Source organism: Pipistrellus hanaki, assembly GCF_964339955.1.
Source record: "Pipistrellus hanaki genome assembly, chromosome: 1".
Classification (NCBI taxonomy): domain Eukaryota; kingdom Metazoa; phylum Chordata; class Mammalia; order Chiroptera; family Vespertilionidae; genus Pipistrellus; species Pipistrellus hanaki.
Genome location: NC_140503.1, coordinates 183,508,703 through 183,535,407, shown reverse-complemented (window position 1 = coordinate 183,535,407; position 26,705 = coordinate 183,508,703). Strand labels below are relative to the sequence as shown.

The following is a 26,705-nucleotide window of genomic DNA, read 5'->3' as shown; positions in this document are numbered from 1 at the left end:
AAAGAAAAGACTTACTTTGCCGTCAAGATATGTAGGTAATTTTTGTGCAATTTTGGTCTTTTGCCCCCGATTTTCGGTTGACTTTTTTTTCGTTTCAAAAGTCGTCTTATATGCCGGAAAATACGGTATTTAAAAAAAAAAGTTACAATAATAAAGCCAGTGTCATTTTGGCATAAAAATTGACCAGTAGATCAATGGAAAATATGAAGTTCAGAAAGTAACACAGACATTTATGGACACATGGTATTTGATAAAGATGCAAAGGCAATTTAGTAAAGAAAGGTCCGTTTTTTAAATAGATGGTGCTGTAGCAATTGAATATCTGTATTTTAAAAAAAAAATTACAATGCAGGCTTCTCACCATTAAAAACATTACTTTAAAAAAAGGGGTCCTATCCTTAAATGTAAACCTAAGATTATAAAATTTCTAGAAGAAAGCATAGGGTCAATCTTCAATACCTTGGGTTAGGCAAATATTTCTTAGCTACAACAGTAAAAGTATAATCCGCAAAAGCAAAAAAAAATAAAAGAACTTAATAAAATTTAAAAACTTTTTTTCTTCATATGACACTATTAAGTGATTGAAAATGTAAGTCACAAATCTGAAGAAAATATTTTCAATGTATATACATTACATTAAAAATATAGGCCCAAACCAGTTTGTCTTAGTGGATAGAGCGTCAGCTTGCGGACTGAAAGGTCCTGGGTTCGATTCTGGTCAAGGGCATGTACTTTGGTTGCGGGCGCATCCCCAGGGGGGCGTGTGCAAGAGGCAGCTGATCGATGATTCTCTCTCAAAGATGTTTCTAGCTCTCTATCCCTCTCTCTTCCTCTCTGTAAAAAATCAATGAAATATATTAAAAAATAAATAAAAATATATGAAGACTTCTCAAAACTCAGTAATAAGAATACAAACACTATACTTTTTAAAGTGGTCAAAAAATTTGAACAGACACTTCAGCAAAGATATCTGGATGACAAATATCTGTGTGAAAAGATGTAAGTTAAAACCATAGAGCACCACTGTTAAAATTACAGAAAACAACTGTACCCAATGTAGGTGAGGTTATAGAGGGATGGGAACACTTATACCGCTAGGAGCAATGTCAAATGGTACAGTTACTTTGTAAAAACAGTTTGGAAGTTTCCTGGAAAATTAAACCTATACCCACTGTGTAATCTGAATACTAAAAAGCAATGGTATTTAGAAACTGTTACATCTTTTCCCCAGCCATAGCAGGTAACACTGACATAACAAAAGCAAATGGGCCAGAGCATTGAAAGCTTTCCTGAGAGCTACCTTAGTACTCTAATCAAGAAGACTCAAACCATGCTTTTTATTTTTACATCCCCACTTTTGCTGTTTAAAAATGAACCTATATGCTGTCTTTCTTACAGGGAACATTCCAACAAAGAACGTGTGGGTCTTGGGAAAGAAAATCTATTGCTTAGAGGATGCACCATTAGAAACACAGAGGCCGTTGTGGGCATTGTGGTTTATGCAGGTTGGTTCTCGCCATTGACTCCTTTGCGCTTTTCTACGTGTAAATATGTTCCATTCGCTCCAAGTGTCATCTTCAGAGGCAGAAAGGAAATTTTGTCTTGATGAGCTTAATCATTGGTCTCTGTTTTTTCTAAATGGATTACAAAAGCAAACTAAATTAACAATATTTATTATACAACTACTTTTTTATGAAATTATCTGCCAGAGAGATTTTAAAATATGATACTTGCTGCCTGGCTTTAATATGGCATATTGTGTTCACTTATACAGGCCATGAAACCAAAGCAATGCTGAACAACAGTGGTCCCAGGTACAAGCGCAGCAAATTAGAAAGAAGAGCAAACACAGATGTCCTCTGGTGTGTTCTGCTTTTGGTGATAATGTGTTTAACTGGCGCATTGGGTAGGTAACATTTCATTATTTGCAGACATCTTTTCGGCAGTTTAATCATTTAAAAGTATTTTACTTTAAAAAATTTATGAATATCTGACTTCTGTAAGAAAGGTTTTATTTGCCAGCAATTTTCCCCCCTTAAATCCTAATCTTAATTCTTTGGCCTGAAAAGCATGAATGTTAGTTATACTCAGTTATGCATGCCACATAACTTGGAACCAGGGAAGGGATTTAAGTAGAGAGAGACAGAGACAAGAGAATGTGTAGCATTTTGAATTTGAATTTGAATTTGTTTCAAAAACAAGTCATTGGTGTTCAACAAAATAAATACTCATCCCTGTTTTGTTTTGTTTTTTTGTTTTTTTTCTTTAGAAATAAAGTTCTATATTTGCATACTATATATATAGCATCCATTTGATATCTGTGTATTTTTTTGAAAGGTCATGGAATCTGGTTGAGTAGATATGAAAACATACCCCTTTTCCAAATCCCTGAGCCTGATGGGCATGTCATATCACCAGTGTTGGCAGGATTCTACATGTTTTGGACCATGATCATTTTGTTACAGGTAATATCTATTGAGCTTATCATAGAATTTAAAGATTTTTGCCACTTACTCAGCTATATTCAGTTACTCAACCTTTTCTCCCCCTCTTTAGCATTTTTAAATTGTTTGGTTCTTTTTAGGTCTTGATTCCCATTTCCCTCTATGTTTCCATTGAAGTTGTGAAGCTTGGACAAATATATTTTATTCAAAGTGATGTGGATTTCTACAATGAGAAAATGGATTCTACTATCCAGTGCCGAGCCCTAAACATCACGGAGGATCTAGGACAGATTCAGTACCTCTTTTCTGATAAGACAGGAACCCTCACTGAGAATAAGATGGTTTTTCGAAGATGTAGTGTGGCAGGCTTTGATTACGGTCATGAAGAAAATGGTGAGTGTTGTGTGTCTATGATAACCTTAACATTGATCATTTTATACCCACTTAAAGGTTTGATAACTAGCATAGAAGTGCTATATTTAAGCATTGGGTACTTAAGTCATCCAGATGGGCATTAAGCTTAATTGTCATCCATTCAGAAAGTAGTAGGTCAAAGGCAAGGATCTGCTGCCACGGTTTCCTTTAAAGGAAAGTGAATTACCAGTAGAAATAGAAAGTTGAGGTTGTAGATGTGACAATGCTATTGCATTATAAATGCTTTTGAGAATCTATTTCACCAGACTGAAATCTACTTGACCATATACATCTAGAATTTCTGGTCTTTTTCTTTGCAATGGCTTAAAAATTAGTCCATGTATACACACCACACACACACACACACACACACAGAATGCTGAAGGGGGTGATGGTAGAGGCCAGTTCTCCAAATAATTTAATTCTGGAGAGATATATTATTAATTCTGAGACATATTATTTTTACTGAAATGAAAATAAGTTAACCCTTCAGGGTTTTCTAGCAAAAGTGTTGGCTAGAAGATATTACCATAAAGAATTTTGCCACTTGGAAATAACCCCTTACACATATGTAATTGAACCAAATACATATGACAAGACCATTTTATGTTTTAAAACCTTGCAATTTAGAAATCTGGTCCATGGACTAAGCAGCGTAAAGACAACTAACAATCCAACAAGCACATATATTTGTTGTTTATTTACTGTGCATTCAAGATACTGGACATAATCATAAACAAGACAGATAAGGCCCCTGTTTTCATGTGGCTTCTACTGGAGAAAATAGTCACAAAGAAATTAATTTTTAAATCAAGAAAAACATTAAATAGCAAAAAGTGCTTTGCAAAGAATTAAAATGAGGTAATATGATAAAGAATGGTTGAAAGCCTACTTTGGATTGAATGACTGAGCAAGGCTTCTCTCAGCGGGGACATTAGAGCCTAGCTCTAAATTACATGATCTTAAAGTTCAGGGACAAAAGTCTTACAATCATGGAGCAGCTGGTCTAGCCCTCAGTCTGAAATGAGTTTGCCAGTTTTCAAAGTAAAAGAAAGGCCAGTGAAGCTGGGTTTTAGTGAAAGTGTGGAAGGAGAGACAAGAAGGCTGGAGAGGTCAGTGGAGGTCAGGTCATTCATTCTGAGTTACATAAGCCAAGAAAAGGGATTCAGTTTTTACTCTGAGTGAACTGTGAAGCCACAGGAGAGTTTTGTGCAGGGAGTGATCCGATCTGCTTTATCTTTTAGGAAGATCACTCTAGCTACTGTGTGAGGAATGGATTGCTGAGGGGCAAGGAGACCAGTTATGAGGCTATTGCACTAGTCCAGTTGAGAGATGATGATGGCTTGGACTAAGGTAATGGAGATGGAGAGAAGTCAAGATATTTGGGATGTATTTTGGATGAGCAATGGACAGCTCTTGTGATGCTATGACAAATGGGGCTGGGAAAGAAAAGAAGAATCAGGGAGAATCCTAGATTTTTGTTATGAGTAACTAGTATATACCGTGTTTCCCCGAAAATAAGACATCCTCCGAAAATAAGTCCTAGCACATGGAAAGATAAGACATCCCCTGAAAATAACACCTAGCACAACTTTGGGAGAAAAAATTAATATAAGACACTGTCTTATTTTCGGAGAAACAGGGTAGTTAGGTACCATTTACAAAGATAGGAAGACAGAGAAAGAGTATGTCTGAGGGAGAAGAATAGGAGAGTTCTGTTTTCACATGTCAAATTTAAGTTATCTGTCATTTATTTATTCAACAAGTATTTGTTGAGTATCAAACACTGCTTTGGTCTTTGGAGATATAAAAAGCAGGTAAAATGACCTGCCCTTTAAGAGTTTATATTAAAAATATAAGCAAATAAGATATACTAGTATAGTATATAGAAGATGGTAAGTGCTGGGATAAGATTCACAGTAAATAGTCTGGTTAGATCTGGGAAATCTTCATTGATAAGGGGAACCTAAGAAACTTGAGGAAAGTAATGGAGGAAGCCATACAGATATTTGCTGAAGAACCTTCTTGACTCCCAACTGGAAGCATCATATGAAGAATTGGATTCCAATTAGAAGTCAAAGTTGAAGGTTTAGGCCTGGAGGTCATATGCAAAGAGATGCTATTTCAAAGATGGGGCCAGATGACATTACCAAGAAAGAGTTATAGGTGGAGAAGGGAGGGAGCTTCTACATGCACATGTGTCAAACACAAGGCCCGCGGGCCAAATCCAGCCCGCCAGGCCTTGCAATGTGGCCCGCACCGCGCTGTCATCACTGCACTCCGCTGTCAGTTTATGACATTGTCAGTTTATGACTGTTCAGTAAACCATTCGGCCCGCGATTTAGGCTGGATTTTAGATTTTGTCCCCTTCTCTGATTGAGTTCGACACCCCTATCTACAGCAGCTCAATGTTTGAGGCTTGGGGAGGAGAGAAAACAGCAGGAGAAACTGAGAAGGAACAGCCATTGAAGTAAGAGGAAAAATAGGCATGCATGATGTCAGAGAAACAAGAAGAGCCATTTCAAGGAGAAAATAGCTCTGTTGGACATTGCTAAGAGTTCAAATAAAATACAGGCAGATGCAATCATTGGATTTGGTGACAGGAAGCTCATAAATGATCTTGACAAAAGCAATGTCAGTGAAGAGACAGGGACAGAAAGCCATGAGATTAGTTGAGGAGAGATTGGTGTAGGTGAAAGAGGGGAGAACTCTAAGGGTGAAGTCCTTGAGAAGGCCAGAGGGTTGGATGGAGAGCTTGAGTGGAGGGTTTGGCGTTTGAATCTTTATCCATAGTAGGAAGAGAGAGAGTTTGGGTACAGATGCAGGTAGGTTGGTTGATTCAATGATGGGAAAAGAAGAGAGTCCCCATCTGAATGCTTCTCCTTTTCTCCATGAGGCAAGTTCATTAGCTTAGGGTATTGGGGGAGGAGTGGTTGGAGGCCAGGTTTGAAAACGGAGGAGATGGTACGAAATAGCTGTCTTAAGTAAATGCCTGACATATTCAACTTGCAAGTGGTTCTTCTCAGGTAATGATGCAGTGTGACTTCTTTACCCCTCAGCCAAGCGGTTAGAGTCCTATCAGGAAACTGCCTCTGAAGATGAGGATCTTGCAGACACTCCCAGTGGCTCCCTTGGCAATATGGCGAAACCGAGGGCCCCCAACTGCAGGATGGTTCCTAACGGGCCTTTGCGAAGTAAATCCTCAAGTCATCTTGCTGGGAGCTGTTCTGCTCTAGCAAGTGGAGGAGGAGCTGGCGAAACGCCTCATTCCAGACAGGCTGCTTTCAGTAGCCCCATCGTAAGTGTGAACGCGTGGCTTGCCTCTTGTCCATCAATAGTGAATAATGCCGGAATCTCCTCATAACTATAATAGAGCCAAACACTGTGGTCTTTTCAACTAGAGAAGAGACCACATAGTTGCAGTTTAGTGTGAGTGCCATACATATATTTAAAAGTATAAACAAACAAATCACAATATCTCCTAATTTGGGGGATAACTTCAGTGTTGAGAGATAATATATTATTTCTGGGGGAAAATAGGAATATTTCTTATTAGGGCCAATCATGTCTGAGCTTGAAGAAGGCTATCTTCTGTAAGGACCATAGCTCACTCTCAGGAAAGCTAACCAGAGTTACCTCGTACACAGGTTAGTATGTCTAAATCATTGGTACCCTCCAAGGACTTATTTATTTTTATTTATTGTTAATGCTCACCCAGGGATATTTTTTTCCATTGATTTTTAGAGAGAGTGGAAGGGAGGGGGAGAGAGAGAAAGAGAAGGGACAGGAAAACATCAGCGAAAGAAAGACACGTTGATTGGTTGCCTCCCATAGGGCAAGGATCGAACTGCAACCCAGGTACGTGCCCTTGACTGAGAATCAAACCTGTGACCCCTTGGTGCCCAGACTGATGCTCTAACTCCTGAGAAGCACTGGCCAGGGCTCTCACATTTATTATGACAGTACTTTTTGTAAACACAGCTTTGCTGACCCAGAGCCCAGCTTTGGCCAGCTCTAATACCTCTTTTATTATGGATACAGCGCAGGCTCTCAGTCATGCAGCCTTAAGATTCCCCAAGTGCGGTATTTGGATCGACTTACATCAATGGCATTTGTCACAAAGACGGAAGTTGCAAACTTTTCATCAGTCTGAGATGGACTTCAGAATGCAGTAATCTCTATGTTCTGAAGCCAGTTATTAGTCAACGTCGAGTACAATTGGTACAATGAAATCATTAGCTTCTCAGATCTCTCACTCAATCCCAGACGTGTTCCGTAGAACTGGCATCTCTGAAATATGAAATCTGAGAATCCTGTTCATACCAGTCTCTTGTTGGAGATTCCCAGTATCCAGTAAGCCCCCTGAAAAGTGCTGCAGTAAAGAAACCTGTTTAGCTGAAACCGGTTTGGCTCAGTGGATAGAGCGTCGACTTGCGGACTAAAAGGTCCCGGGTTCTATTCCAGTCAAGGGCATGTACCTTGGTTGCGGGCACATCCCCAGTAGGGGGTGTGCAAGAGGCAGCTGATCGATGATTCTCTCTCATCGATGTTTCTAGTTCTCTATCCCTCTCTCTTCCTCTCTGTAAAAAAATCAATAAAATATATTATATTAAAAAAAAAAAGAAACCTGTTTAATATAAACTTTTTTTCCCAACGTATTTCAGTATGCAACTCTTTGTTTGTTTTGGGGTTTTGTTTTGTTTGCTTAATATGCACTAACATTCTGAGAAGGATGCCTCTGGAGTACTGCTCCAACCCATGGAGTCTGACCGGCACCAGCTGGTGGTTTAATCATAGGCCTTGATAAAGGTCGTGCAACAAGTTTCCCAAGCATCCCTTGGTTGACTGAACATCGAGTGAGAAGTCTCAAATTTCACTACTGTCTTCTACTGACTTTGAGGGAAGGGTTATTCTCTGAGTACCGAGGGCCCAGCCAGTCCCCAGCTCAGTGTTACTCTGTTTGAGATGCATGAGGAAATGTGGGCAGCTCATTAAAGAATAGCCACCAGATTATCAGAGCCTGTGAATTCCATCAGTCTGCTAAGTCAGATACCACAAGACAGCAGATATACAAGTATTTAGACAGAAATTTAAGAATGTTTTGTAACAGCAGATCACGTGGACTTTTAAAACCCATTGTGAGCCTGGGAACCTGGCTCAAGGTGAGTGCATCCTTTGAGAAAGAAAAGGAACGTTACCTTACTTGGGTTTCTGTTGTGCTGGTCTCATCCCACGCACTGTCTCCTTTACTTCATACAGCCACCCTCTGAGGGAGGTGTTACTTTGACCATGATTCAGGAGAGGAAAATGAAGCTCAAAGGCTGAAGCAAGCTGCCTGAGGCCACGAGCTAGTATGCTGTGGATCTAGGAACCAAACCCAAACCCATATGATTTCCAACCTGTACTCTCTGCTTATCAAGCCCATGCTAGTTCTCACCAAACTCCTAAGCATAGAGTACGTGCCACAGTCTTCTAAGGCTAAGGTCACGTGTCTCCATATTTTATTTTTCCCCCCTAAATCACTTCATGCATTCAAGATGCTTTGCCAGCCATCTGCATCTAGGACTCAATTGCATCTAGAGTACAGTGGCCTTTTTTGTGAAATTGATTTGAAGTTCCTCATTTGACTCATCTGAAAAACTCCTAAGTTGATTGTATGTTACTGGATTATAAACAGATTTCTACCACAACATTCCTTGCTAGAACTAGCACTCCTAAATAAGTGTGAGGAGTACCATGTTGAACAAAGTGGAGTATTTTTTTCAACAACAACTTGTTAGAGCCAATTTGTACAAAGAGTCTTTAAGAGGAGAGCGCAGAATAGAGTTGCCATAAAATTGTGATGATCAGGAATCTTTTGGCAGAACTTTTAGGAATTCCCCGTAGAAGGTTATTAGGAAATGCTGATTAAAGCTGGTAGCCTGCTCACAGTAATTTTTATTTTGGAGGGTTGGTTTTTTTTTTTTACAATGGTAGTGACTTGAGTCATACAATATTTTGTTAAAATAAATGGTATGAATAATGCCCTTACTTTAAAGAGTTGATACTCATCAGTTGCTGATGAATGAATCTATGCCCAAGGTAGAGTCCTTAACACAGGAATTTGTATAGCTCTGGTTCTGTGTATTTAAAAAAATAAAAATAAATAAAAATGCTAGATTTTGGTGAAAGGCAAATACATTTTTTTATGTATTTTATTGATTTTTTATAGAAAGGAAGGGAGATAGAGAGTTAGAAACATTGATCAGCTGCCTCCTGCACATCCCCCACTGAGCATGTGCCCGCAACCAAGGTACATGCCTTGACCAGAATCAAACCCGGGACCCTTAAGTCCTCAGGCTGACGCTCTATCCACTGAGCCAAACCAGCTAGGGCTAAATATTGTTTTAGAAGAATAAAGTTTACTGTGTCATGATTCATATATTCTGGTTATAAAAGCTTCTCATTTAGATTCAAAAGTCCCATTTTTAGACATTTGTTATAATAACACTTTGTCTTATTGGATCTCCAGGAAACAGATGTGGTGCCAGACACCAGGCTTTTGGACAAATTTAGTCAGATTACACCTCAGCTCTTTGGCCCCCTGGATGAGACCATCCCAGATCCACCACAGGAGAGTCTGTGCATCATTGACTTCTTCATTGCTTTGGCAATTTGCAACACAGTAGTGGTTTCTGCTCCTAACCGACCACGACAAAAGGTAAGGTCTCTAATGCAAACAAAGGTCACCTTTCAGAAGAGAACTTTGGATTTAAATGCACCTATACTGGTCTTGTTATGTGGATAATAATTAATAATAATAATAATAATAGTAGCTAATAATACCAGTTTAACAATTACACAGCAATTAATCAGTGCTCTGCACTTACGATGTCCTAAGTGATTTCAGGTGCTATTACTCCACTGTCATTTTCTGTCTTAACAGTTGAGGCTAAGTTGCCGAAACCGGTTTGGCTCAGTGGATAGAGCGTCAGTCTGCGGACTGAAAGGTCCCAGGTTCGATTCCGGTCAAGGGCATGTACCTTGGTTGTGGGCACATCCCCAGTAGGGGGTGTGCAAGAGGCAGCTGATCAATGATTCTCTCTCATTGATGTTTCTAACTCTATCCTTCTCCCTTCCTCTCTGTAAACAATCAATTAAAAAACAAACAAACAACAACAACAAAAAAAAACAGTTGAGGCTAAGTAATTTGCCCAGTCACAGGATGGTTTTGTGGGGAAGGTGGGGTTTGGACCCAGGAAGTATGGCTCAGGGCTACTATATATTTTGCTTCTAGGAGGGTAGCTGAAGAAAGCGATTTCTTATGGAATGCGGCTCTGTTCATTTTGCTTTAAGTTTTCATACCAAATTGAAGCTTTTATTTATTTATTTTTTTGAGGCCTCTGAGACTTCCACCATAGTATGCACTGCATCAAACAAGATACAGCATATTAGATTTATTAGCATGTCTCATGAGAATGTACCTTTTTCATGTACCAGTTGAGTTAGCTTTAAATCAATCTATCTAAAATCCAATACATCTATAATTCACCAAGGTTCTGCAATTCCCACGAAAGCTGGGTTTCTAAAGTCGACTTGGAGCTTAGAATTCATGGAAAATTCATTTCCAGTTAAAAAGAAAAACTCGTTTTAGAGGCTGGTGATTCGCCGCTCGCTGTGCTGGCTTCCTTGTGTATCACTGTCTCCCCTTTTGCACACGGCCACTTAAAATTCAATTTGCAGCACAAACCAATTAGATTTTAATTTTCCATCAGATCATTTTCTTTGGGCAACTTCAGAGGTGGTCAACTTTAACATAAAAATAATTTACTTCCAATTAAGCTTTCATTTGCTCAGAAACTATACATTTTTATAAGATTTCAACTAGAAAGTTGCCCTTTGAAAGTGATTATGTAATTAGAGGATAAATTGTGGAGTGTTCTGTTTTCTCCCAACATAATAGTTTATATACATCTATTTCCAAAGCAGACATCTTTTAGTGTTTTCTGCTTAAGAAATATTGATACCTATCTCCAAAGAATATAATATCCTATGGCCGAAAATAAAATATAGGTATATACGAGCCTAAGTTTCATGATGTTTCAAGGTAGTGATATGAAGCAATAAAAAAGCAGCTAATCAGAATTCTCGTGGAATACAGAAACCTAATGGGTTATTGAAAAATTGGCCATCATGAGTCCCTCAGACTACCATAAAACGAGTAATCTTTAGAAGAAAACTTTTTAATTCCTTGGGCATTTCTGAATGAGAAAATTTTAGAAACCAATTAATTGCTCTTCACAGTCGAATATGCTATTAGTGAATACTAAACTTGCTTACAAGTTTTAAATTGTTATTGCTAGGATGCTTACAATAAAGATTATGGATTTTTCTATATTTTAAATTAGCTCATTAGGAAAAAATTGCTAATAAGTACACACACTGCTGGCAATATTAGCATTTTATGTCTTTTGCTATTTGTCAGATTTTGTCCTGAATGGTTGTAGAAGTTCATAATGCCATCAACATTAGCACATCTTTTTCATGATGGCTCTTTTTATTTTCACTGTTGTTCTCTGCGGCTGTTATAAGCATGAAGCCAGTTGCTATCTATTTAAGAAAGTGGTAACTCTTTGCAGCTCCTTTTCCCCCACACCCACCTCTCTAGTTTGACTTCAGAGTTGTCTTTTTTTTTTTTTTTAAATATTTTTATTGATTTTTTACAGAGAGGAAGGGAGAGAGACAGAGAGCCAGAAACACCGATGAGAGAGAAACATCAACCAGCTGCCTCCTGCACACCCCCCACCGGGGATGTGCCCACAACCAAGGTACATGCCCTTGACTGGAATCGAACCCGGGACCCTTCAAGTCCGCAGGCCGACGCTCCACCACTGAGCCAAACCGGCTTCGGCCAGAGTTGTCTTTTGACTACATTATTGAGACCTTCCCAAATTTCTTCCTACAATAGATCCGACTCTCTTCACTAAGTGGAATGCCCATTAAGTCTTTGGAGGAGATTAAAAACCTTTTCCAGAGACTGTCCGTCCGAAGATCAAGCTCACCATCTCTCGCCAGTGGGAAGGAGCCATCTCCTGGGGCCCCGACCGCCTTTGTGAGCAGACTCTCCCTCTTCAGCCGAGTGAAACCGGCCTCCCCTGCGGAAGGAGAGGCCTCCCAGACAGCCGGGAGCCCGCAGGGCCCTGGCAGCTCCGCTTGCCCGACCGAAACAGAGAGACAGAACGGTGATGCGGGCATCACCCATGGCAGGGCGGACGCCCTCCCCGGACAGCCCTTGACCTCCAGTCTGTGTTATGAGGCGGAGAGCCCGGATGAGGCAGCCTTAGTGTATGCCGCCAGGGCTTACCAATGCACTTTGCAGTCCCGGACCCCAGAGCAGGTCATGGTGGACTTCGCTGCTCTGGGCCCATTGACATTTCAACTCCTACACATCCTGCCCTTCGACTCAGTGAGGAAAAGGATGTCCGTTGTGGTCCGGCACCCGCTTTCCCACCAAGTTGTGGTGTATACAAAGGGTGCTGACTCTGTGATCATGGAACTTCTCTCCGCGGCTTCCCCAGGTGGGTTCATGCAGAACTGAGGGTGGTGAGGTGAAGGGCTCGGAGATGGAAAGTCCACTCTCGGTGGTTGATGAGAGCAAACAGGCAGACTTGTGGGGATCGGTCAGACTTGATGAAGTAGAGAAGGCTCAGTAGGATTGGGTGAGAAAGCATCTAAGTTTGGGGGCCACCCAGACCCGGGTGCAAACCTGGCCGCTGTCATTAGTGATGTCTTGATAGGTTGCCTGACCTCTGCATCTAAGTCTTCAGTGAAGGGGGATTACAGTGCCTTCTTTATAGGTTCCTCAGAGGATTGGCGTCATACTGCATCCCATATATGGACAGCCTTTACCCAGTGTGAGCAAACTGTAAATGCCCGATGGAGGACTGATAATATTGTTAGAGTTATTGTCCCTTCTGGTATTGATGGTGTGGGAACAGGGCTGATATTAAGTTCTTGGTACTTTCCTCTCCCCCAGGGAGAATGGGAACAATGGATGAATTCTGGGGTTTCCTTTTATCAATGTACATTTGAGGTCCAAAACCGTAAGGCCTTTTGTTTGTTGTAGGTTCAGGTATTATTTTTTTAAAAATATGTAATTGGGCCGACTGGTGGGAACCCTGTGTTTTGCTAATTATTTCAGATGGAGCAAGTCTGGCCAAACAACAGGTGATGATAAGGGAGAAAACCCAGAAACACTTGGATGACTACGCCAAACGAGGCCTCCGCACTTTATGTATAGCCAAGAAGGTAGGCTGCTTAGCGCTCTGCTCGCCCTTGCCTTCCAGGTAATTTGATTTAAGAGAACCTGACGGCCCTCACAGGTGGCTCTGTCAGTTGGAGCAGCATCCTGTGCGCTGGAAGTTTGCGGGTTTGACTCCAGGTCAGGGCTCACACCTGGGTTTTGGGTATCATCCCTGGTTGGGGCGTGTACAGGAGGCAGCCGACCAATGTTTCTCTCTTACATCCATGTTTCTCCCTTTCTCTCTCCCTCCAGATCCCCCTCCCTGTCTCCCTCTTCCTTTCTGTCTTTCTAAAAATCAACAAAAACATCTCCTCAGGTGAGGCAAAAGAGAGAGCTGACATCCACTGCATTTGTATCAGGGGCAGGATCATTTCACTGAAAAGGCAGAGGGTCTCTTTTGATCTTTAACTCTCCATTCTTACACTTAAGTGTGAATAGATAGAAAGTGGCTCTCCCCCTCTACTTCAGCTGCTTTATAAGAACTTCAATGTAGATTTCTCCCTCTAGCACATGTGTCAAACACAAGGCCCGCGGGCCAAATCCAGCCCGCCAGGCCTTGCAATGTGGCCCGCACCGCGCTGTCATCACTGCACTCCGCTGTCAGTTTATGACATTGTCAGTTTATGACTGTTCAGTAAACCATTCGGCCCGCGATTTAGGCTGGATTTTAGATTTTGGCCCCTTCTCTGATTGAGTTCGACACCCCTACTCTAAGGTAAGGTGACCAGACTTCCCGCTTTTGGCGGGACAGTCCTGATTTTTAACAATTTGTCCCGCATCCCGTGGCATTTAAATCGGGACTTTTTTTTAAAACTCCGCGGGACAAATTGTTAAAAAGCGGGACGTCTGGTCACCTTACTCTAAGGTAGGGGTGTCGAACTCAATCAGAGAAGGGGCCAAAATCTAAAATCCAGCCTAAATCGTGGACCGAATGGTTTACTGAACAGTCATAAACTGACAATGTCATAAACTGACAGCGGAGTGCAGTGATGACAGCGTGGTGCGGGCCACATTGCAAGGCCTGGCGGGCTGGATTTGGCCCGCGGGCCTTGTGTTTGACACATGTGCTCTAAGGCAACCTGAAGACAAAGGAAAATACATCATTCATTCCTTCTCAAGGAATTCCTCCTAATTTTTGTTTGGAACACGCCTTTCTTGCTTTACCAGCAGAATCTGCTCTCTCTTTTTACCTTTACAAATAACTGACCCTATAAGCAGACCATCAGAAGACATCAGGTGCTGCTGACTTCATACTACCTCACGCTACACCATTAGAATCACCTGAACTTAAATAAGCGGAGACTCCTCCCAGCTGCATACTCCCTGGTTTAACTGAATGCGTTAACCCAGTTTCCTCATGTATGGTGCAAAGATACTGAGCTATAGGGTCTGTTCATCATCAATGTTACACCAGGCCAGTGGTCAGCAAACTCATTAGTCAACAGAGCCCAATATCAACAGTACAAGGATTAAAATTTCTTTTGAGAGCCAATTTTTTAAAACTTCTTCTAAATAGACTCACCCAGGCCATGGTATTTTGTGGAAGAGCCACACTCAAGGGGCCAAAGAGCCGCAGTTTGCCGACCACAGGGTTAACCCAATTTCCTCATGTATAATGCAGATACTGAGCGATAGGGTCCATTCATCATCAGTGTTACAGTAGGCTGATCATATAATTCGGGAAGCGTCTGACCAGGGTGTGGGCCTGGCACGAGGGTGCCGGAGAGAGGAATACCTAAAATAAGTTGATGGCTTGCTATTTCTCCAGGAATAGGTCCTGGCAGGATCATTGCGTGACTTGTCTTGTAACTCCTTTCTCCCCCCCACCTCCCCCCAGGTCATGAGTGACACTGAATATGAAGAGTGGCTGAGGAACCATTTTTTAGCTGAAACCAGCATTGACAACAGGGAAGAATTACTGCTTGAATCTGCCATGAGGTTGGAGAACAAACTGACTTTACTTGGTAGGGAGACTATGTTGTATTTTCTGAGCACAAATTTGAAAACCACTTGGCATTTCTAAGTTATTCACCAGTGCCTTCCCCCTCCCCCACTTTGATCTAATAGATACACGTGGTTCTGCCCACCCTATGCGGTCTCATATCAACCCAGTTCCAATCCTTCTTTTCTGTTCCCCACTGCAGTGAACTAGACTTTATTTGTGGTCGAATCGGGGTGGTCTTTCTTAAGGAGGTCATTTAAAAACCCAACACATAACATAGAGTACAAATCATATAAGCATCCTGGTTCCAGAGAAGAAAGCTGAAGCATCTTACCAGGCACTGGGTGCCTTACTTAATATGTGCTCTTGCCAAAACCGGTTTGCTCAGTGGATAGAGTGTCGGCCTGCGGACTGAAAGGTCCCAGGTTCGATTCCGGTCAAGGGCATGTACCTTGGTTGCGGGCACATCCCCAGTGGGGATGTGCAAGAGGCAGCTGTTCGATGATTCTTTCTCATCGATATTTCTAACTCTATCCCTCTTCCTCTCTGTGAAAAATCAATAAAATATTAAAATATATATATATGCTCTTTCTGAATCTGCAGAACAAATCTTCATTTTATTTAGGAGAAACTTGGAGCACTGAGCAGTCAGTGATGTGTCCTAAGCCACACGCTCCTAACTGACAAAATTACGGAGACGCTCTGGCCTGCCTGGTTCCAGGGCCCATGTTCTTTATTCTATATCTGCAGTTGGGCTAATGAAATGTATTTCTCTGACTTCCTGATTTCAACTAAAAGTTACACCCTGTCATCCCTTGTGTCAGATGGAGCTGTATCCTGAATTCTTCCAGAGCACTTCAAAAAAAACATTGGCGTCTGGAATTCTAATTTAATTGTTCTGAAGTGCGGCCTGGACATTTGAATTTTTAAAAAAATATATATTTTATTGAATTTTTTTACAGAGAGGAAGAGAGAGGGATAGAGAGTTAGAAACATCCATGAGAGAGAAACATCGATCAGCTGCCTCCTGCACACCCTCCACTGGGAATGTGCCCACCGCCAAGGTACATGCCCTTGACTGGAATTGAACCTTGACTGGAATTGAACCCAGGACCCTTGAGTCCGCAGGCCGATGATGCTCTATCCACTGAGGCCAACCCGCTAGGGGGACATTTGAATTTTCAAAAGTTCCCCAAGTAATTCTAAGAGGCGGACAGGGTTGGAAACCACTGCCTTAGACCTGGAGATCTGGTTTCCAATATAAACACTAACATCCAGGGGACCGGCCTCTGAGCCCCATTCCTCTGGCTCAGAGAAAAACAACGCTCTCTCTTTGGCCAATAAAATAATGATGATGCCCGCTGCTGAGTCCTTTCTCAGTGACAGAGTGAGTACCTGTTTGGTATTTCTTCATCGGAAATTCCAAACTCTAAAATACTCTGTGGGCCCAGTGCCAGGACTCACTTGGCAGCAAAATCAGGCCCGACTTGATAAGAGTGTTTATACGTCTTTATTATCCTAACTAGTGTGAACATGTGTAGGCTATGCTGCAGAAGTATCATTGTGCCAGATTATCATATACAATATTACAGCATATGATATGTGCACCATATTATCTTTTTAAAGTCTGTAAAATTGTTTTATTCCAGTACTAATCTGGCCCTATTTCAGAAAAGAGAATTGTGGACTTAACACTAGGAAAAGAGCATGGAAAATAGGTGTTACGCCTTACTGACAAGAGCATTCTTTATAATTCTGCCCTTACCCTTGGGAGTGTCATAGAGTTATAAAATTACAGAGTAAGGTAACCTAAGTAACTAAAACAGTGCCCCCTCCATTTACAGAAAAGAAAGCTAGCCAAAGGGAGAATAAGGAAGTTTGCTAAACTTACTGATTCTTTTTTTTTTTTTAATATATTGATTTTTTTACAGAAAGGAAGAGAGAGGGATAGAGAGTTAGATACATCGATGAGAGAGAATCATCGTTCAGCTGCCTCTTGTACACCCCCTACTGGGAATGTGCCCGCAACCAATGTACATGCCCTTGACCAGAATCGAACCTGGGACCTTTCAGTCCGCAGGCTGACGCTCTCCAGGGGTCCTCAAACTTTTTAAAGTGGGGGCCAGATCACGGTCCCTCAGAGAGCTGGAGGGCCGGACTATATGAACTACTAATTCCTACTGTAACACCTCGGCTGTGCTCACTGCCCAAAAAACCTGGAGGGCCGGATCAGACTCCTCTGCGGGCCGCATGTGGCCCGCGGGCCGTAGTTTGAAGACCCCTGCATCCACTGAGCCAAACAGGTTTTGGCTAAACTTCCTGATTCTTAAGGCTTCCTTCTGAAAATGTTACTTTGCATGCGATTTTGGCCTGGGTCTTCACACTCCCTTTGGATCCCTGGAAGTTACTAGAGCAAGACCGGGTTGACTTATTGATAGGGCTCAGTGACAGCCTCGGTGAGCCTCGGCTGGCTGAGTCTCTTACAAGCCCCATTGCCCTTTGGGGAATTTGCAGGTGCCACCGGCATTGAAGACCGTCTGCAGGAGGGAGTCCCCGAGGCCATCGAGGCCCTTCACAAAGCCGGCATCAAGATCTGGATGCTGACGGGGGACAAGCAGGAGACGGCTGTCAACATCGCCTACGCGTGCAAACTGCTGGAGCCCGAGGACAAGCTCTTTATCCTCAACACCCAGAGTAAAGTATGAATCGTGAGGTTTACACTGATCGCTTTTGTCTGTTTTTTCAAAGCCAGGGGAGCATTTGTGATTTGATGAATGTGAGGAGGAAGAAAAGCCGATAACCATTAGCTCCTTGATAATTATTTATTCTATGCAGCAGCCTGCCTCGTGCTTGTGGAGAGGGGAGGGTAATACCGTAGTTCTTCTAAAGGCTTGGTGAGATGTCAGAATGGTTCGGAGGAGCCATTGCTGAATAAAGGAATGAAAAGAAAGTTTCTTTTTTATTCTCCGCACCCTCCCTTAAGTTATTGTGTGGCTTACCAGGGGTTTGACAAGATTAGCCCTTAATGACAGAATATATCAAGCTCTAGGATAGGAATCTATCTCCCCTTCAAGTTGAGAGGAAGTGATGATTTCTATTGGAATCAGGTGAATGAGTTAATATTTTCATGGTAGTTCTAAAAATAGACTCTCAGGGTAAGCATGCCCTCTGGTGGTAATTCTTGTATAGTGCTAATGAGAATTCCAAAAATTTGAAGAACTCTTTAAGCAGGGATTTTTTTTTTTTTAAATATATATTTTATTGATTTCTTACAGAGAGGAAGAGTGAGGAATAGGGAGTTAGAAACATCAATCTGCTGCCTCCTGCAAATCCCCTACTGGGGATGTGCCCACAACCAAGGTACATGCCCTTGATCAGAATCAAACCTGGGACCCTTCAGTCCACAGGCCGAAGCTCTATCCACTGAGCCAAACCAGTTTTGGCTAAGCAGGGATTTTTCTTAAGGAAAAGGAACTTAGAGGTTTGGAACCAACTGTTGTTTCTAACCCCTCCCTTCCCACCTAATCTCTAACACAAACATTCTAATCAGTACACGATTTTATTTTTCCAGTAAGTCCCTAGCATAGTGAGTGACATTCTAAGGTTTCTGCATATTGTGTAATTCACTTGGAATACCTCCCTCACTCCTTCCTCCATAATCAGACTGAATCACTGGCATCCATTCTGTCAGGGCAGCCTGACTTTCACACCCCAGAGCTTCCCACCCGGTCACATCTGGGACTCAGTCACCTGCTGCCACGTTTGGTTAGCCATGTTTCTATGATCAGGCCTCAGGCCATACCCAACGAGACTGTACATGTAGAGGAAATAAAATTTTCCATAGTTAACATGAAGTAGGTTCTCTCTGGCAGTTGGTAGTGGCCCAGGGACCCCTAACCACAATCACCAGCCAGCTCCCAGGGTCAGCCAGAGGCTGAGACAAGAGAATGCTTAGTATCGTAGTCACTACATTGAATGTGCCCTAAGGTTGGTAAGACCCAAGTTCAAAGACTTGGCCTGCCAGTGACCAGGTATGTGACCTTGTGGAGCTACCCTCCTGAGCCTTCTTCCTTGCCTGTAAAATGAGGGTAACGCCTATTTCATAAGGTTGATATAGACTTTAAATGAGAAAACCTAAATTGTTTAATGTTTTGCCTGGCAGAGGCCAGGGGTTCGATGAATCTTAAAAAGGAAAAGTAATTAATTTTTGGTGTTTAATTTTGGCATTTTATGAGCAGTAAAATATTTAGTATTTTGAAATGTATTTGTAAACTAGAGGCCTGGTGCACAAAATTTGTGCACTTGGTGGGTGGGCGGGGGGAGTCCCTCAGCCTGGCCTGCGCCTTCTTGCAGTCCGGGAGCCCTCGAGGGATATCTGACTGACGGCTTAGACCCATGGGCCTACGCTGTCAGTCAGACATCCTTAGCACAGAAGTGGGAGAGGCTCCTGCCATCTCCCTTGCACTCGTTAGCCTGGCTCAGGGCTTCTGGCTGAGCAGCACTCCCCCTGTGGGAGTGCACTGACCACCAGGGGGCAGCTCCTGCACTGAGCATCTGCCCCTTGGTGGTCAGTGTTCATCATAGTGACCAGTTGTTTGATGTTCAGTCAATTTGCATATTAGCCTCTTATTATATAGGATATACAATTTATGGTAAAAGCATTTAACACTACCAACCCAAGAAAAATTCACAGTGTATCATCTGTGGAGTGTTCTAAGTTCAAAAGATTATTTTATTTTTTTGCTATTGAAAAGCACAGGTAGAATAACAAAACAGAACACAGTGAACTTAATTTAGTTTTATGATGACTCAAGTTCATGATTATAAAATGCCAGACACATCAGGGGCTCAGTCACTGGTATTATTTCCTCTTTTCCTCTCTCTGCACCCCTCTGGAGATCATCCTAAGAGTTAAAGGAATTGAAGATCACAGAGCCCAATTTGTCATTTAGGGGAGGAATTGCTCCTGTGACATTCTAAATGGGCCCCTGGCGGCTAGTGGAATGTCTTCTCCTTTCTACAGTGTAGCGCTCAATGTTAAAAATTCCCGTCAACCTTTGTTTCTAACTTTGTAAATTGGATTATAGTAAACGTATCCACTCTATACAAAGTTCCATTCTCATAAAAGTCTTTTTGCTTTTATGTTTTAATTATTTCCTAGATTATTTATTGCACCGTGATATATAAAGGTCTTTTAGGATTCATCATTTAGTTTTTTAAGTTTTATAATTTTATATATTCTCCTGAGATAGTAACTTCTTATTTTCATGTTTATTAGTGTATAAAAGGCTTTTTAATACAAGATCTCATTGATATTTATAATAAGTAGAGGAGATAAAATTATAGTATTACTGTTCTATAGCTTGAGATTTGAAAAGGTTCTGATGATTTGCCTAAGTACCTATAGCTGATTACTTGCAAGCATGCTTTCTATAGTATCCCACAAATAATGAAGATCAACTACATATTACATAATCTGTATCAACCTGTCTACAGATATATTTACATACAATTGATTCTAATTATTCATTGAGCTAAGTTATATAAAGTTGTCAAAAACACTGAGTTAGCAAATAGTAATCCATTACCCATAAGGGAAATACAGGATTAGGTTCCCGGGACCTCTGGTCACAACCTTTTTGTCAACCAATCGGTACATAACTTTGTCTCCTGTGTGTTTCTGTTTAAAGACAACTTATTGTACACACCCATACACACATACATACACACATCCATGTTTGATTCATTAACACTGAACAGCACTGACTCATGTCTAACTAAACCTTATCTGACACACATATTTTCTCCATGAGGCACATTGTAGGTTTCTTATACATAGGAACATTAGACAGCACTTCAGCACTATACTTGGGGAACATTTTTTTTTCTTTACCCCCCCTCTATTGCCCTCCATCACTACTCCCACCCCCATTCATGCCCTCCCCCTCTGGTGTCTCTGTCCATTGGTTAGGCTTATATGCATGCATTAAAGTCCTTTGGTTGATCTCTCCCCCTTACATTGGGGAACATTTTAAACAGTGAAATCACCAAAAAAAAGCACACTTGTTTACAGTTTGGGAGCTGACATGAGAAGGCAGAGTGTCACCTTTCACTGGACAGGTGCACAGCTCTTGACTCATTTATTGTCACTCCGTCCATGTCCACAACTGGCTGTAAAAGCAACATGAGTATTGATAGTAGGCTTTCAGACAAATTTCAGCAAATAGGTAAAATCGCAAATCGCACAAATAATGAAGATCAACTGTGTGTGTGTGTGTGTTCATACACACTTCTGAAGTGAAAGTACAGTTAATTTATGAACTAAACACATGCATATTCAAATAAGAGGATAATAGAATCATAAAACTACAGAAAATTTACGTTTGTATTTTGGAGGGCATCCACTCAGGCTGCATTCTGTACACTGTGAGCTTATGAAGGCTACAAGGACTATTCATGGTATTGGGATCAGATCTGTTCCAGAGGTAAAGGTTTCCAGGTAGCTCCATTGTAAAGTGGAGTCTCTTGTTTATAGTTTGTACAGTTATGAAGTCCTTGTTGTGTTATACGTACATAGCCATATCTCCTTCCTCCCTGCCCATCGCATTTTGTTGTGGGTTGAGAAATGCTTGATAAAACAGCATTTGAAATCCAGGTTAAATGGCCTCTGAGTAAGGGGCTCTTGGACGAATTAACTATTTCAGGCTCAGCTTATATCATGCACTGCTCCTGGATCTCACTTGGCTCTCTGCTTAGCCGTCATTTGATACAATTTTTGGATAGGTTTTGATGGTTAGTCTTTTTCAGTAGAATTCATTCAATGAATATTGATTGAGTCTTATGTGGCTCTCTTTTAGGCATTCGGAAGGTTTTAAAAGAAGAACTTCCTGACTAGTGTGGGTGGGGCGAGTGGAGAGAGGTACACCCACCAAACGTGATAAGCGCCACTAAGAACGTGCCAACCAGAATATCCATCCAGGAGGGCAGGGATTTTCATGTTCATTTGGCATATCCCCAGCACCTAGAATGTTTTCCAACATACACTAGTTCCTCTATAAATACTTAGTGAATGAATGGATGGATGGATGGATGGATGGATGAATGCCTTAAGTAAAGAATATAAAAACAATATTTACTAATTTAAATTCTGCTGTGTCATGCCTTACACGAAGGCTTTGCATGCATTATTTCACCCATTCCTCACAATGATGTTAAGATATAGACAACATTTACATTTTTCAGATGAGAACCTTGAGGCTACACGATTTGCCCAAAGTCAGGCAGCTAGTAACTGGCAGAATAAGACCAAAGGGCTCTTGAGATTCAGTGTTTGAGAAGGTAACTTGTACAAATAAAGACATTCTATGACTATTTTTTTGTAGCTGTAGAATTGGACATGAACTGTCTTCATTCTTTTAACTGCTTCCCACATACACACAGAAGCCTTTGTGGAAGAGCTGTCAGGTCTCTGAAAGCACCAAGGGTTGCCATGGTGCACAATTGCTAAAGAATGACAGCGACACATTTCGCTGGATGTGGCCACCAAAGAGCCCCAAGGCTAACTGTCTCTGCCTCTTGCTTCGAGGATGCCTGTGAGGTGCTGATGGGCACAATTTTGAAGGAACTCCAGAAGAAGAATCCAGTCTTTCCAGAGAAAGCATCTTTAAGTGAGGATGTACCCCACCAGCCTTCTGGCCCCCGGGACTCGGGGCTGCGGGCTGGGCTCGTGGTCACCGGGAAGGCCCTAGAGTTCGCCCTGCAGGAGAGCCTGCAGAGGCAGTTCCTGGAGCTGACTGCTTGCTGCCAGGCCGTGGTCTGCTGCAGAGCCACACCCCTGCAGAAAAGCGAGGTGGTGAAACTGGTGCGCAACCATCTCCGGGTGATGACCCTGGCCATTGGTGAGTGGGGATGGAACCTAGCCTTGGGCTTCTCACTTTCCTGCCACCCCAAGGCTGATCCTTCTGTCTGTCCTTCCTTCTGTATATCTGTTTACCCTTCTGACTGGCTGTGCTTTACCTCCCCTTTTTCTTCCTTCTTTCTTTCCATCCCACCACGCCTCCTTCCTTTCTCTCCATCACCTATTTGATGACCTGCTATGAACCAGATAGTAGGAATGTGACCATATAATAGCCAAGACTCTTTAGGTTCCATGTCAGAACCCCAAATCAACTGGATTAAGAAGGGCAATGTATTGAACCATAAATCTGAAAAATCTAGGAGTTCTACCTCCAAGAAAATTTAATTCAGGGACATGAACAAAACTCCTTTATTTATCTATTCACAAATATTTATTGAATGCCTTTTAGGTGCCATTTTTCTTGACAATGGAGATTTAAGAGTATGTACAGCTGACAAAGCACCTTTAATTAAAGAGCTTACATCTAGTAGGAGGGAATGTAGTAACCAATGAAATGAAAAAGCATAAATATATAAGATATCTCAGAGTGACACATACTATTAAAAAATAAAGCAGAGCCTGGGGATGTAGAATATTAGGGAGGGAGAGGGGGCTACTATTTTAAATATGTGTTTCAGAGGTCTCACTGATAAGATTGCATGAGAGGAGAGACTTAGAGGAAATGATAAGTGGACCATGGGAGGGAAATCTGTGGGGAGGACATTCCTGGCAGAGAAGACAATTGAAATAAAGTTCATGGACAATGCTTGGTATGATTGAGGCCAAAGAAAATTTAAGAGAAGGGAAGAATTTTCTGCAGGTTAGTAAAGGACAGAAAGGTGGAAGGTGGCCAGACCATGTAGGTTCTTGGAGGTCATTATAAATGTTTGGCTTTATTTAGAGTTAGTGAGTCATTGGAGTACTTTGAGCAGGAGAAGGACATGATCTGCCTTAAGTTTAAAAGGCTCACATTGTCTCCTGTGTTGAGAGTAATTGTAGTGGTGTCTAGACATGAGTAAGGACACCAGTTGAGCGGCTATTGAAATAATGAGGCAAGAGGTGATGGTGGCTTGAGCCCAGATAGAAGCCGAGGAGGTGGTGGGACATGGCCAGAGAATGGACATGAAATTGAAGAAAGAACTGGATAACATTTGCTGGTGAATTTGATATGCTATATGATAGGAGGAAATAAGGGTGACAATACGGTTTTGTCTCAAAGAACAGAAAGGAAGGAGCTACCATTTACTGAGATGGAGTCAAGTGTTGGGTTTTACATGTTAAGTTTGGAAGAGTGGTGTCAGGTAGGCAGCTGGATCAAGGAATAGAATTCAACAATGAGGAATTAACCAGAAGTATAAATTTTGGAATCATAAATCCAGTGGTGATATGTAAAGCCTTGATATTTGATGAGATCACCAAAAGTGAGTATAAATGGAGGGAAGAAGTAGTGTCAGATTAAGCTCTGAGACACTCCAATGTCTAGAGATTAGCAAGATGAGAGGAGTCAGTTATCTCTCTCTTAAAAAAAAAAAAATAGCCGAAACCGGTTTGGCTCAATGGTAGAGCGTCGGTCTGGGGACTGAAAGGTCCCGGGTTCGATTCCGGTCAGGGGCATGTACATTGGTTGCGGGCACATCCCCAGTAGGATGTGTGCAAGAGGCAGCTGGTCAATGTTTCTCTCTCATCGATGTTTCTAGCTCTCTATCCCTCTCCCTTCCTCTCTGTAAAAAAAATCAATAATATATATATATATATATATATATATATATATATATATATATATATAATATTTTTTTAAAAATATTTTATATATATATTTTTTAAAAAATATTTTATATATATATATATATATATATATATATATATATATATATATTATTGATTTTTTTTACAGAGAGGAAGAGAGAGGGATAGAGAGTTAGAAACATTGATGAGAGAGAATAATCAATCAGCTGCTTCTTGCACCACCCCTACTGGGGATGTGCCCGCAACCAAGGTACATGCCCTTGACCGGAATCAAACCCAGGACCTTTCAGTCCACAGGCGGACGCTCTATCCACTGAGCCAAACCGGTTTCGGCTCAGCTATCTCTTTTAAGGGTCTCTATTTTCACCTGGATTGTGTTCAGTCTCGGGGAGCTTCTCCCCTCAAGATGCTGATATAGCCACCCAAAATTTCCAGGTTTGCCTCCTATCCTATTGACAGCCTTAATGAAAAGATAGCACTTCCTTTTAAGTCTCTGGAGTCAATCATCATGATTAGGGTGGGACTTTGTTCAACTGTTTTATTGAATGGACATATCAATGAATGAATTGGTCAAGCTGGATCCAGATATTCCTGAGGCTAGAACCCCCAGACATGACAGTTATATCAATTAAGTTCTGGGCATGTCAATTATATCATGTGACCTTATCTGAACCAATCACTGAATCTAATGACAGATAATGCTAACTGTCCAAGCAGTTGTCCATTCTAACTCTCGGGGTTTCGATTTGTATGAACAAACCATATAGATTCGTAGTTCCCAAGGAAAATCAGGATACTATTACCAGAATATAAGTGAATGGTTGGTGGGTAGTTGGGAACAGTAAATATTCGTTACCCACCGAAAGGCAGTAGCTCTGCTTAAGAAGCTTCCAGTGTGCTGGGGAGAGCCAGAGCTCTATAGCAAACACAATATCATGTGTATAATAGAGATACACAGGGTGGTGATAGAGCCTAAGGAAGGGGCATCTGCTCTAAAGGAAATATGAGACAGATCTCTCAAAGGAAATAGCATCTAAACTAAGATCAAGAGCAATTGAAACCCAGCAAGATGGAGTGGGGTTGATGAGGACAGTGTTATAGGAATAGAAAAGCAGCGTGTGCAGTGGCTGCAAGAAGCAGGTCATATATCTGGAAAATTGAAAGTAGAGTGGGTGACATAGAGAAAAGAGAGATCAGTCCAGAAAGGTGCCATAGCATGAAGGATTTTAAGGCAGAATTGAACTTGGAATTCATCCTGATGGTAGTTGGGTGCCATCTTTAATTTCTGACTAGCGTACAGGTGTCTTGGAGACCCTGGAGTAAACTTTGAAGGATGTGTCTGTCTGCTTGAGTGGCCAGTATTGATCTGCAGAGTTTGCATTCTTTCTTTACTCCTCATATGTGTCTCGCCTTTTCTTCTGTCCCATAAAGGTGATGGCGCCAATGACGTTAGCATGATACAAGTGGCAGACATTGGGATAGGGATCTCAGGTCAAGAAGGCATGCAGGTGAGTGGATGCTGTGCCCCCAAGTTCTATGAACTTGACCTCCCCCACCCAAGGCAGTGTTCTTTATGGTAAAATATCTGGTAGAATGAGACTCTCTGGTTAGCTCAGGAGTGGGAAACAGGAAGTTTATTCATTTATTCATTGATTATTTACTGTGCATTATGGTCTTTTCCTGTGTAATTTTAGCTCCGTGACTTACCTGTTCAGTTTTAAAAATATAACTAACCTAGATCGTAACTATGTATACATATTATGCAATAATGTGACTTTTTCAACTGAAAATAAAGACTACTAAGGATTTGAAAAAATAAAGATCCTAAAGAGGGAGGAAGAAGAGAGAAAAGAGAATGGGAGTGTCCCATTTGCATGCATGCATGGGTGCCTGTGTGTCTGATAGTGTTTTAGGCACATAATTCAGATAGAGTCGTATCCAAAATACTGCTTTTTGTGTATGGAGCATATGTTGTGAGAG

At 41.6% G+C, this 26,705-nt stretch overlaps 1 protein-coding gene across 4 annotated transcripts in view; it reads left to right on the top strand.

The window, feature by feature from the left end:
* The window catches only part of ATP10D (ATPase phospholipid transporting 10D (putative)), a 75,019-nt gene that overhangs the window by 28,742 nt on the left and 19,572 nt on the right, over positions 1-26,705 (top strand). For all 4 annotated transcript variants that reach the window (XR_014796411.1, XM_084899739.1, XM_084899737.1 and 1 more), the window contains 12 exons: positions 1,399-1,505; positions 1,775-1,906; positions 2,338-2,465; positions 2,585-2,837; positions 5,918-6,156; positions 9,370-9,558; positions 11,806-12,415; positions 13,039-13,145; positions 14,978-15,104; positions 17,597-17,781; positions 22,668-22,980; positions 26,157-26,233. Coding sequence is in view for 3 of the 4 variants with exons in the window: in XM_084899739.1 (XP_084755865.1) it covers positions 1,399-1,505; positions 1,775-1,906; positions 2,338-2,465; positions 2,585-2,837; positions 5,918-6,156; positions 9,370-9,558; positions 11,806-12,415; positions 13,039-13,145; positions 14,978-15,104; positions 17,597-17,781; positions 22,668-22,980; positions 26,157-26,233 (2,467 nt within the window). In the remaining variant the exon portion in view is untranslated. The remainder of the gene's footprint in view (positions 1-1,398; positions 1,506-1,774; positions 1,907-2,337; positions 2,466-2,584; positions 2,838-5,917; positions 6,157-9,369; positions 9,559-11,805; positions 12,416-13,038; positions 13,146-14,977; positions 15,105-17,596; positions 17,782-22,667; positions 22,981-26,156; positions 26,234-26,705) is intronic.